Here is a 13577-nt window from a genome sequence, read left to right as displayed (position 1 = left end):
ACCCTTATGGAGTTGAAATGATGTTGGAGAAATACTAACTTACAGTCAGTTATGTATTAGGACTGCCATTAACTGGAAGGTACAGTAATAAGTTTGTTATGGAAGGTACTTAATAGGTTTGTTACGGAAAATTACATCTTCAAAACGTATATTGAGGTTTTTGCGCTGCGTCCCCCATGCAGTGTTTTTTCCCCTTTTTTCCCCCTGTATAGAAGGGACTTTTACGAGTGAAGCTTTCTATGGTGTTTCTGTTCTTGGTGTTTCTGTATAATGACTGTCGGTTGTGGTGGCATAAAAAAAAAAAAAAAAAAACAAACAAACTCTGGCTTAAATTTGTATAGTCTGACCATTGACGACCAGCTGATGTTTTTCTTTTTCTCTTTCCTCTTCTCCTCTTAAGCTTTTTTTCTTTCACTCTTCATAGGCCTTCCTGGCCAGTTTGTATGCTGACAGTCGTCCACATAGGATGGGAATCAGCTAAAAGTTCTATTCTGGTCTGGTCTGGTGAGTGGTCTGGAGTTCAAAATTCCTTCAATTTGGGTGATAACAGTCTGAAACTCTTCCAACGTGAGTTTGGAAGTACCAACAGTTCTTTTGAAATGGTGCTTGAAGGACTTGACACCAGTTTAACACAAGCCTCCAAAATTTGGAGCTCTTGGACGTAGAAAATTCCATGTGATTTCCTCGAAGGCGAAAACGTTAGCCACAGATTCATCAGGTTTCACAACCATCTGATGAAGACGTTTCAACTTTGTGTTGGCACCGACGAAATTAGTGCCATTGTCACTGAATATTGATGAGCATTTCCCACGTCTAGCAAAAACCCTCTTTAGACATGCAATAAATGTCTCCGCTGTCAAATCTGACACAAATTCTAGGTGGATTGCTTTAGTCACGAAACAAGAATAAAGCAACATAGATTTTATGCAATTGGCCCCTTTTCTGACCCTTGAATTTTACGTAGAATGAGCCACAAAAATCTACTCCACAAACGTTGAATGGAAAGGTTCTGTTTGCTCTTTCCTTAGGCAAGTTGCCCATTATTTGCTCAAGAGTGGTCGGTTGTGTACCGAAGCATGTTACACTCATGAACTTTTTTTTTTCTTGCAAGGTTTCTTGCACCAACAACCCAAAAAGTTTGGCGAACAAGATGCAGTAAGGTTTGAGAACCTACATGCAGGTGTTTACGGTGATAGTATTCGAAAATCAGTCTCGTTAGTCGGTGTTTGGCTGGTACAATTATCTGGTGTTTTTGATTGTAAGAAATATCTGCTTCATTTATGCGTTCACCAACGCGAAGCAATCTTTCCTGATCGATGAAGGGATTAAAATTCTTCAATTCGCTTTTAGTGGAGACTTGAAGCAAGAGGCTCAAGTTCCTCAATTCCTCACCGAATTCTCTTTGAAAATCTGAATTATTTTTTATTCTTGCCACGTCAAGTTCTTCGGCAGTGAGTGAACCTGATTTTTTGTCTTAGATCTCGCATTAGAACAAAATCTAAGCACGTGAGCAACTATTTTAATGGTAGTTGTGTATCTGCTGGCCCTAGTTATTATGGGTGTTATAACATCAACACTTGCTACCAATGAATGTTCAACGGATTTCTTGAATTCACTAGCAAATGTCTCAGCCTCAGCTGTGAACGTAGGTGGATCAAAATCAAAACTAAGTTCTGATCTCAAATAATCAGGACCGCTCCACCACAATTCATTGTGAATTAATTTGTCAGGAGACAAGCCACGTGACAACAAATCTGCAGCAGTGACATCGTCCTTGTCATCAAAACTGTATCCATTCTCGCCATGGTTGACTGCGTTTAGCGGTGTCGAATTGGAACACCACTTGTGAAGTGTCATTCCACAAGTTTGGAGCATCTGTATCAATTGACGCTGAAGCTCTAGAGCGTCATGTAGCTCATGTGCACCAGGCAAGATGTCATCCACATAAAAGTCCGAGAGTTCAATCTTGGACGCATAAGAAAACAGATTGTTCCTCTAGCGCAAGCTGTTTCAGCACACGTGTAACTAAATACGAAGCACAAGCTGTACCGTAGGTGACAGTCAATAATCTAAACACCTTAACAGGATCGTTCTTTCCACACGATTCTCTGCAAATCACAATGGCTGGATTCAACCAGAATTTGCCGATACATTTTTACAATGTCGGCGGTGAAAGCATATCTATGTTGACGAAATCTCATCATAATTGAGAATAAATCCTGTTGACTAGTTCCACCATTCATGAGCAAATGGTTAAGAGACACCCCTGAAGAAGAGACGGCGGATGCATCAAAAACAATGCGAAGTTTTGTACTCGTACTATGAGGTCGGTTAACGCCATGATGTGGCTCCAAATCCTCATACTCCTTCATGAAGGACACGTAAAGCTTTTTCATATCTTCATCCTTGTCTAGTCGTTTGCACGTTGTGTTCAATCTTCTACTAGCCATGGCCCAAGAATCTCCCAATTGTGTTTGATCTGATTTAATAGGTAGTTGCACTACATATCTACCTGCCTCATTTCTGGAATGAGTTTCACAAAGAAATGCCTCAGTACTTTCAATAAGCTTGTTTTCGTTTACGGATTCCAAGTCCAAGAATCTTCTCAAGGTGTTATTTAAATGTTCTAATTCATTCGATAAGTGACAATAGCGCACATTACTTTCGGTTTGATTTTGCACAGCACCGCAAACTATCCAACCAAAAACAGTTTCTTGCAACGATATTTTAGATGTGGTAATCGGATGTTCGCGTAAAATCTCAAAGAATATTTCGGCACCCAATAAAATGTCGATTCTATTCGGAACATTAAAGTCGAGATCTGCTAGCCCAGCGGTTCCCAACCGGGGGTACGCGTACCTCAGGGGGTACACGAAAAGAAAATGGTAATGGTGGCCATCCATCTAAAAAAAGAACAAAATAATTAAAGATTAAAAGGAAATTTTAAAAGTAGGTAGAGGTTTTTACTAATATTGTCAGTTGATATTGACCTTTCCCTATCAATGAAATCTTCTATAACAGATTGGTTGCGTCTGCTGGAAGGTTCGGCCTTCCCTCCACCCGCGCCCAACCTATGATCGGAATTTGTGAACTCCTTCCTCTCGGCTCACTTTTCTCCGGCGTTTTAGATTTGATTGTTGACACATGCCGGGCTGTGCATAAAAGTGAACAATTAATTCGCGTTGTGTTTAACTTTTGCTGTGGGAGTTTGCATTGAGGCGTGTGCGTGTTAATCCCACAATTTTCTACGTAAACTTTTCTACCATCTACTACTCGAATGATTTGAGCTATGGATCAGTGGCTAAATTCTAGATCTGCGCGGAAGCGGACTGAAACACAAAAATGAAATACCTTGCACCCGTAAACGTGAAAACATATTTTGAATCTTCCAAGAGTGATTCTGCCAAAGCTACCGAAACCTCCTACTACATTAGCTATCGTATTGCGAGACGAGGAAAAAAATCACACTATTGGTGAAAATATACTGTCAAATGCATGTTTGCAGAGGAAAGTGCTCTTGCTCTTATAATGAGTTTAATACCTCTGTCAAGTAATACGGTGTCTCGAAGAATACAGGACATGTCAGACGATGTTGAGAGCACAGTTATAAGCCACATCAAAGGTTGTGAATTTTTTTTCTATCCAAGTCGACGAAAGTATCGACGTTTTGCACAATATTCTGTGCTACTTGTAATTGCTAAGTATTTGAAAGAGAAAAGTAAATCTTTTTATTTGTCACCCATCGAAGGGGTCGTACGACTGTTAAAGACTTACTTGAAGCAATTGATCATTATTTCGTTGAAAAAAATAACTCAATAGTTGAAATGCATCGGGCTCACAACAGATGGAGGAAAATCCACGGAAGGTTGCTACTCAGGGCGTCGTGTACGCGTGGCAGAAGTCGCTCCCAAAATGAAATGGACTAACTGCACAGACAGATCACTGCATCGAAACCGTTATGTTCAAATTTGCGAAACGTTCTTGATGAAGCGGTCAAGGTTGTCAACTTTGTCATGGTGAATCCTACCAAATACACAGGTTGTTTAAATTGTTGTCTGAAGACATGGACATCCTTCACAACGCTTTACTTTTGCACACCGAAGTTAGGTGGTTGTCCCGGGGTTAAGTCCTGACGATGCTGTTTCGAACTTCGGCACAAGGTAGCCCTTTTTTAGGAAGTATTTAAAACACTTCACGATTTCTTGTCACAAGCTGGGCTAAATTTAACAGTCGGTCACATGGAAGGATTCAAATCCTCGTTTGAAAAATATTTTTCAGAGTCGGAAATAGGTGATCGGTGGACATCTAATCCTTTCAAAGAAGAGTATTTTGAACCGGCTTCATTGTTGATTGCAGAAAAGGAGAAATTGCTAGAGCTCGCATCAGATACCCCCTCTGAAGATTGTCTTCAATGGTGGAAGGGTGAATCTAGTCAGTTTTTGGGCTTGCCGGGGTGACGAATACGTTGAACTTTCTAGAAAAGCCATAATGTTTTTGTTGCCGTTTATTAGCACGGAGCTTGCTGAACGGGCGTTTTCTTCGTATACTTATATAAAAATAAATATAGAAGCAAATTGAACGCAGCTCCGGATTTCAGTTTGTATTAATCCTCTTTTGAGCTTCATTTTTCAAAACTTTGTAATTCAATACAGTCTCAAACTAATTAATTTTTTCCTAATCTTTGTGGTAATTTGTTTGCTTACTTCAAAAATAAAAAAAGCTGAGTAATGAATTTATTTTATTCAACATGTACCTTTTTTTGAAGTTTTTCGAAAACTGTAATGGTCGAAACAGACTGGGGGTCAGTTAAAGTCAAAGTGCAACGGGCACGGATAATAAATAATCATAGAAAGCATGGACTCTACTAATTTAGGGCTTGAAATTTAAACAAAATAACTTTGTTGAAAAAAATGAGACATTCTTTCCCAAGTTGAGGTCTTCTGTTTACTTTTCCCTGCCCAGGGCCCCTCCACCAAGTCAAAAGTGTTCGAGATTACTTTGTAGTTGCATCATGAACTACTGATGAAGAATTCAAACACTAATTTTACATATACATCAAATTTAATTTTAATGTGCAAGAGAGATTTCTGTTTTGAAGAAAAGTTACTTATTCAAACAGTTGCTCTGTTAGTCTATAAATTAAAAACTACTAGTATAAATCAAAGTGTACATTACATTTCACCACAATAATTTTAGTAATAAGAGATAAAAAAGATAAAAAATTGCTATGATTTTTTAATTTCGCAATCTATCAATTTTATTAATATTTGTTATTTTGATTCATACTTTAATAAATGTCATATTACTTTAAATTTATACGATTTTCATAACATTGCACGTTAAAACTCACGGAACTCCCCTTAAAACGTCACTCCGCTTAAGCCGTCATAATTTTTCGATAACTTTGTGACGACTTACCGAGGTTTTACTGTATATAGTTGGAAGATACATTATATGCGGTTAAACATAAATCACTATCAGGAGTATAGAAAAAATGGAGAGGAAAAAGATTTTATAGGGTTTAAATAAAAGTTCGCGATGGTGAAGAAAGAGGATAAAAACAGAGAACTTGTATGAATTTATTCCACCAGCGTTTAGACAGAAATTACGATTAAATACGATTATCAGTTTCATTTGCTCCAATGTAACCTATGAACTTTATTGGTTGAATTTTTTGAGTTTTATACAAGGGATTTTATCAAACTTTTACAGTGTAATACCGGCCTTAGGTCACTCGTGGCTCCTCAGAATAGTTTGGTAAGAAATGATAATCGTTTATAAAAGAACTTTTCGAAAGAACTGAACAAGCACTCATCAATGCCGCCGGTTCACCGTGACGCATCCTTTGAGAACCACTATGATAGTATTAGTCCCGTTCGAATTTTCCAGAATTTACAAATTGATTAGCGTAACGATCTGCGAAATAAGAAATAAAACACAGCTGGAATCTTCTTGAATCACACTTCGTTGAATTCATACAATGATATTTCGCGGGAAGTTATAATAATGCTGCTAGTCCAGGGCTTGATAAATCCCATGCTCACGGCCGCCATGGCAACTAAGAAGTTGACATTGTCGCCTAATTTTTTTACTTACAATAACTGAATTGAAACCTGAGGACAGCATAAAACTATACTATTGGAAATTGTTAACATGTCTGCCAGCATGGAAAAAAGTCCCTAAATCCCAGGGAAGTAAAAAAAAAAAAAAATCACTATTTCGGGCGGATTTTGCGGATTGCGTCTAATTTTTCCCCGATTTTTCTAGTCAGACCAACGATTGCAGAATAATACGTATTCGAGTAGGAAGATAAATATTTTTGCTTATGGCATCTGTGATCCAACACACAACACATATATCTGTTTTATTTAAAAATAATTCCTGTATTTTGTAAACGTGAGAGTTTAAATTTCAAAAATCAAAATATCCACAATAAGTTCATTATCCAATAAATTAGTAATTCAATGAAGGTAATTGTTGAGAGTGAAATAAAAAGGAAAAAATACTTCGATCCAAATCATCTTCGATACATTTTAAAATTCCTCACCAGCTTTTGTTTTTTCGAGGAGGTTTAATAACATCGGTATTTGGCATTATCTATTCCTCCGAAAGTGATAATGAAGTTGCGATGAAGCTACATATATTACTGTGCAGTACACACAAAAGGGTTCTGCAAAAAACTACTTTGCAGAGTGAAACTACCAACTGAATTTTGTTCATCAACTAATCAATTAAATTTTTTTTGCCTCGGAAAAATACTTGTGTGTGTCCATTTTATTGGGGGTTCCAACAATGCCAATTCAGAAAAGATGGCGGCAACAACATAAATTTGGTGGTGCCTGATGATAATGCTACCTCTCGATATAACGATAACTCCTTCTAATTGGGCGGGGGCGGCTCTAAATTGTCACTTTTCCAAAGGCCTCTACAAGTCGAAGGTCCTGGCTGACGGTAAAGCAATGAAATTTAGGTTTCATAGATGTTTTGTCTTAAGAATGTTTTTTTTTTCTAATTTTTTCGGTTTCTCTATTAGAGAGAACTATTTACATAAAAATAGTTAGAATAGAGTAAATAAAATCAGAACTTCAATAATAATGCTGCTCTTCCAATTACCAAATAAAATTCTACTCTCAACCTCATGTTATCTGAGCAATGATTTCATGCTCGGCTATCCGTAGTTTTCAAATTTTTGTAACTCGGTTAACCCACTCCACGGAAAATCCACCCCTGGATAATCGAAATTCTACAGTATTTAAATTCTGATATCCATCCTTGTCTTCATCGATGTTAGTAGTAAAAGCTTTTGGCCTCAAGAATATCTTAGTGGCCGTTTCGTGCACTCGCGAAATGCTCCCAAAATTAGAAAAACTCCTTTAGAGCAGCGGTTCACAACCTATAAAGGCCGGCGGTAAGGTCATTTTAATTTTCCAAATGGAGGCCCGGTCATACATACGACTACGGGGAGTAGATGGGAAAAATTTTAGAGGTGAAATCACTCTCCCCGTCCGCGGTATGAATGATGTAGGTGCCCGGTACTAGGCCGCAGCTCTTCGGTTGAGAAACACTGCTATAGAGTAGAAAATGAGATAGCACTTGCCGAAATTAAGTCATGGACGGCGAAGCTATATTGTGATCTGCTTCCAGTTGAGTTTGTTGAAGTACAAGGAGAAAGGATGAGATACCAATTTTTGTGTAATCAACGTTAATCGTATGAGAACACTCAACGATGTCTTGGATAAAATGAAATAACTGTATGTGGACGTTTCTGTCTCCTCTTATCCATATACCATCCTTTTCGGCAGGCCCTTACCCAGAAATTTCGTTCGGGGGGGGGGGCACTTGCGTTTATAGAACAATGGATTTGGACATCTTTTTCTCTCTTTTTAGACATTTTCTCACATTTCAGGGGGGGGGGGGGGCGGAAGACCAGACCCCCAATTCCCCTCCCCACCGCTACGGCCTTGCTTTTCGGTATCTCGTCGATTCTTTTATAGAAAAATTTCTCACATCGTGCACAGCCATTTGCTTGCTCTTACCTATTGTTTACTACTTAGAGGAGGTTTTCGGCCGGTTCGGTGAACTATCCTACTGTGAACCTTTTGGCCAGACCCTTTAGGAAGAGTGACATACCCAAAGCTGCATTAATTAGAGTTACCTTTCAAGCGGCTTTGGACATACCCATATACATCAAAGGATGATTCAGAAATCAGATGGTGGTGTAACACAGTTTCGAGAATGTTCTCACGACTTCGAGGGGTCTATCAACTGTCTGGCCCGCAGACAGTATATATATATATATCCACTAATAGCGGCAATATATATATGTCCACACATAACATTTTCTTTCCTTGTCGCCTCCTGAACTACAGTGACAATAGTAACACTCAGTATAAGGGGGAAAAACCTTCCGTGTCTTTTTGTGGTGCCCTTTTCTTCTGACGCCCTAAGCACCCGCTTATTTTGTTGAATGGAAATAGGACCCTCAGCCTAAACACGTTTCCATTTGGTCATAAAAATCGTACTCCTGAGAAAAAGACCATACTTTATGCCTTTTAAACTATTCCCTCAGTTTCCTGAAAAATATGGGATCCAAAATCCAATTTTTTTTCAACCAAAATTAGTATTTTACGGAAAAAAAATTAAAATTTTAAAACAAATTCATATTTATTTACCGGAGGCAAAAAACGATTTCATTTTTTTGCGGCCTGGTGCGACCGCACCTTTCGCACCTGCCTGTATGGGTCACTTAAGCAATCTGTAAATTTGCCGCATAGTTCATTTTTACACAATTAGGTTTGACATGGCGGGCCACGTCAGATAACCGAGGACTACATTTGGCCTTTGGACCATAGGTTTAGCATATATGGCTTAGAGGGTGGGTCGCAATGAATTTCTTAAAGGAAAATTTCAAGTTCTTAGCCTTCAAATAGCATTGAAATCAACAGAAATCGATTATAATAACATAAAAAGAGATTTTCTTCCGAAATTTTAATTTGTTTTTCAATATTTTTTGCATCGGGGGATGCATAGCGGGGCTCGTGTTCCCATCTCTGATCCCAATGCGCGTTAGGAGGTAGAGAAAGTGATGACGAAAATCTGTTGACAGAGGGGGGGAGGGGTCAAAAAGGGCTAAAAATCTGCTGACGTAATACCTGAATGGCCCCTAAGGTGATAGAGCAGAAGTAGATGATTCCCCCATCAACGATCACCCTACATATTTTCGGTGAACTTGAATTTTTGATCAAGAATATTCTAATGAAAGTGAAATTATTTGCGAACACAAATGTAAGGTTGTGCGACTGCAACAAATGCTATTTCGTGAGGCTATCGTGACACTGCATGGCTGTACCAGGTGGGGGAAGAAGGGGGCAGATGAGAGTGATTGCCTTTAGTATTGTTTTAACGCATGTGGGACCACCTGGGCCCTTCAGTGCAGAGGGAGTCATGAAAACGAGATATAGTTGAAATTTCCGATAAGCATGTGAATTGATGAGTAGGAATTTCTAGTCAAGTATGAGGGCCTCAGACAAATCCTTTTTGCCCGGACTCCCACGATGATCGTAAGACGGCCCTGGATCGCCCCCTCTCAAAAGCCGGATAATTTGGGGGAAATCGGTTTGTTCCACAAAATACGGGACGATACTATGAACCTGCATAGTTAGGCCCCTTTCACACAGAGCGGACGCTGGACCGGAAGAAGTTTTAACAATTGGAAGATACTGAGCATTTCAAACGAGCAGAAATTCGCCCGCATCTTCAGGGTCCGGACGTCGCACAGTGGTGCATTTTGCGTAAAACGTGGTCAAAACTCTTTACTCGCCTTGAAATTCGTTGCATATTTTTAGAAACTATTTGGAACAATAAATATTATGCTTTTTTAACGGCAGGAAGCAGATTACGTGATTAAAGGGGATTTTAAGGATATGAAATGGATAAAATATATGTTTCTATTATGGCTATTGATAGAATTGCGATAAAAAACATAGCATGGATTTGTTCATCGTCATATATATGACATTTGAATTGTAGTAACATGTAAGAATATTGCTGAGATGCATTAAAAAACTAATAACAGAAATGTTGCTTAAAAAAATTGATTAAGAATTCAAAAAGAAGTAAAAACAGGAAGTTAAAAAAAAGCATAAAACGTAATTTAAACACAGAAATTTATAATAAAGAGTTTGTAATGGATGGAAAAATGTTTCTGGTCGTGGTCTGGGTGTAAAATCTTATGGTCATAATATAACATAATAATCATATAAATATATAAATTTGTATCATAATAACATTATGATCATAATTATGATTTATTAACAACTAGCTATAATACCCGGCGTTGCCCAGGTTTTCTCAACATACTGGGAGCATTGAAGAAGTCCCAAAGCACCATTGTAAAGGAATAAACATGTCAGAGGCGCATTGTTAGGGAACCGCGATGAACAAAGTAAGCATTCCGAAAGTCATTGCTGAAGCCCAAGAACCATTGTGGCCCGACAATTTTGGCCATTTGACCTGTTTTGACGAACTTTTAGAGTAGCCTATCGTTCAAGTCGGCTCCTGTTTCGTTTACGAGTATTTGTAAAATTTGGTAACGATCGATCTAAAATTGTGGATTTGTTAGAGAACATATATACAGAAAAACAATTTCACGTGTATAGATATCGCTCAAATAGTCAAAAATATTTTTGGGTTATTGAAGACGTTTTGCGGCAATCCTAAATATTTTTTTTCGTTGTTTCCCCTATGCCAGATATGAATGGATGAGAAAAGTTATTAATTCGCGCATCACATCTTCGAAAACGTTTCTTGCAAAAATTCTGATGTATTTGCGCTGTTTCCTTAATGAATCAGTTGTTGTCCTTCTCTTTGTTCTCTTACTATTAGTTTCAGCAAATTCTGATATGTGTTCACCGCCGATTCTTTGTGTACAGTACTTCGCAGAAAATGAGAACGTTTGTTAAGGCCAGTCGAGTATTGCAATTCTTTTTTTTTTGTTTTCTGTACACCCTTCAAATTATTCTTAATTTAAGCATTTAAAACGTGATTCTGTGTTCATTTCTTTAAGCGATTTTCTAAATCGGTGCATTGCTGCCTAAAATTTGAGCTATGATCCTTTATAAGTATTTCGTTAAAAATCTAAAATTTTTTCAGAGTGGAGCACCCTGAGTTTGAAACTAAAAAAGACAAAAAAACAATCTGAAGCATGTTTTGCAGCTTTCAATGTTAAAGCTCAAATAGTCTGCGGATATCAGAGCAATAATCTGCCATTTTTAAAGAAAATTTCGCAAATTCAAATCTATTCCGCCTTTGTATAGGCAAGCCTCAGCTATGGCGTGTTGAAGAAAAGTCGCCGGGGTCAGCGGAGTAGCAGATATTAGCAGCTAATTTCACCTTTTTCATAAACTAAACATGTTGAAGTATGTTAAGAAATGAATTTCAGGAGGTCACATCACAGGTCATTTTTTTCCTCCCGCCACTTACAAAAATGAACTTTTTTAAAAATGACTTGGTATTAAAAATAATTTATTTTTTAATAAGCTTATTGGTTGCATTTTTAAAAGAATTATTATAAAATGTTTGTAGTGTAATCCGGGCTTAAGGCCGGGATTACACTGTAAAGTTTTATAAAAGATCTTTCATAAAAGTTGAAAAATTAAATCAATAGGCACATCGGTCGCATTCGGGCAAATGCAACCGGTGATCTTGATAGTTAAATTTTTCACGTTTTATCAAAGAGCTTTTACAAAACTTTTATAGTGTAATCCCGGCCTAAGAATTGTGATGTGAATATTTCTAAGCAGACATTTTGAAAGTCTCCACCCTCCCCTTTTTTTCTACTTGCAAAGTCTGTGATATCTCCCGATATTTTTTTTTTTTTTGGAACATCGATGTTTTGGATGTTTTTGGAATTTTTCTTTCGTATTTTTTACAAAATATTTTCAAATGATTTTGAAAAAAAATCTAAGATATTTTCTCTATCTATATATTTATTTTGTAAGTATACGAAGAAAACGCCCGTTCAACAAGCTCCGTGATAACAAACGGCAATAAAAAATATAAGGCTTTTTTAGAAAGTTCACTGTATTCGACGGCGACGAGTCCGAAAACTGACTAAGTTCAACCATTCCACCATTGCAGAGAATCTTCACAGCGAACTCTATCAATTTCTCCTTTTCTGGAATCGGCAATGAAGCCGGTTCAAAATACTCTTCCATTTCCGAAATATAATTTTCAAACGAGGATTTTAATCCTTCCATTTGATCATTTTGATCATTTTTGTCGCACCACGGTCATTTTCTGCACACGAGGGCTAATTAGACCGGGACCTACAATTTATCGCCGATTCCGAACGGCAGGCTTGTTTTTTCTATACTCATCGAGAGGTTGGTGCGATAACCTCTCGATGGGGGACTCCCTGCGGTAGCAATTTTTTGCTGTGGTCAAGTCGCCGTTTTTTTTTTTTTTGTTGTACCCCCGTGTCAGGAAAGTTTTCTGACGAACCGGGTATCGAACTCGCGACACCTCTATACATCCTTTGGTACTTTTGGCGAGCATCTTATCGACCGGGCTACCGCGCCCTTAATCCTTCCAAGAGACCGACTGTTAAATTTAGCTCGGCTTGTGACAAGAAATCGTGAAGGATTTCAAACACTTACCAAAAAAAGAGCTACTTCGTGCCAAACAGCCGCGTCAGGACTTAACACCGAGACAACCACCTACTACACCGCCTCCGGTCATATATCGCCGTACGGTAATTTCCGTTATTACCGGAACGGAATTCCAACCAGTGGAGTTAGGTGGGAAATGAAGGCTCTCCATCCATCGATGGTCGCCCTAGGCTCGGTAGGTAAAGAACTTGCTTCGAATGTTCTATGCCCGGATTCGAACCCACGGACCTTGATGGTAACCTTCATAGTGGAAGACGAGCATCTTTACCACTGCGCCACTAGGACACGAGACAACCACCCGAGATCGGTGTGCAAAAGCAAAGCTTTGTGAAGGCTGTCCATATCTTCACAACAATTCAAACAACTTGTATTTGGTAGGATTCACCTTGATAAAGTTGATAACTTTGACAGCTTCACCAAGAACGTTTCGCAGATTTGGAGGCAGTCTGTGAATATAGCAGCGAGTCCATTTCATTTTGGGGGCGCCTTCTGCCACGCGAAGGTCTGAGTAGCAACCTTCTGTGGATTTTCCTTCATCTGTAGTGAGCCCAATGCATTTTGACCATTGAGTTCCTTTTTTCAATGAAATAATGACCAATTGCTTCAAATAAGTCTTTATCTTTAACAGTCGCGGCCACCCCGTTGGGTAACAAATGAAAGAAAATTTAAAGAAAATCTTTTTGATCATTTTTGTCGCACCACGGTCATTTTCTGCACACGAGGGCTAATTAGACCGGGACCCAGAATTTATTGCCGATTCCGAACGGCACGCTTGTTTTTTTAAACTCAACGAGAGGTTGGTGCGCTAACCCCTCGATAGGGGACTCCCTGCGGTAGCAATATTTTCTGTGGTCATGTCGCCGTTTCTGTTGTACACCTGTATCAGGAATGGCGGGTGGAGGGAAGACA

The 13577-nt window shown here is 38.6% G+C and overlaps 1 protein-coding gene across 1 annotated transcript; it reads right to left on the bottom strand.

Moving 5' to 3' along the window:
• Positions 1 to 2078: 2078 nt before the first annotated feature.
• LOC149072471 (uncharacterized) lies at positions 2079 to 2450 on the bottom strand. The gene has a single exon (XM_089247200.1). It carries the CDS (start codon positions 2448 to 2450, stop codon positions 2079 to 2081), a length of 372 nt encoding a protein of 123 aa, XP_089103326.1.
• Positions 2451 to 13577: the final 11127 nt, after the last annotated feature.

This window comes from Pholcus phalangioides, unplaced genomic scaffold (assembly GCF_987345545.1).
Source record: "Pholcus phalangioides strain wild (caught in Gottingen) unplaced genomic scaffold, Ppha-v1.0 ptg000017l_1, whole genome shotgun sequence".
NCBI classification, from domain to species: Eukaryota; Metazoa; Arthropoda; class Arachnida; order Araneae; family Pholcidae; genus Pholcus; species Pholcus phalangioides.
This window is presented reverse-complemented; position numbering and strand designations above follow the sequence as displayed.

Excerpts from the sequence above, each read along its gene's own strand:
- LOC149072471 (XM_089247200.1), bottom strand. The coding sequence starts at position 2,450 with ATGGCTAGTAGAAGATTGAACACAACGTGCAAACGACTAGACAAGGAT.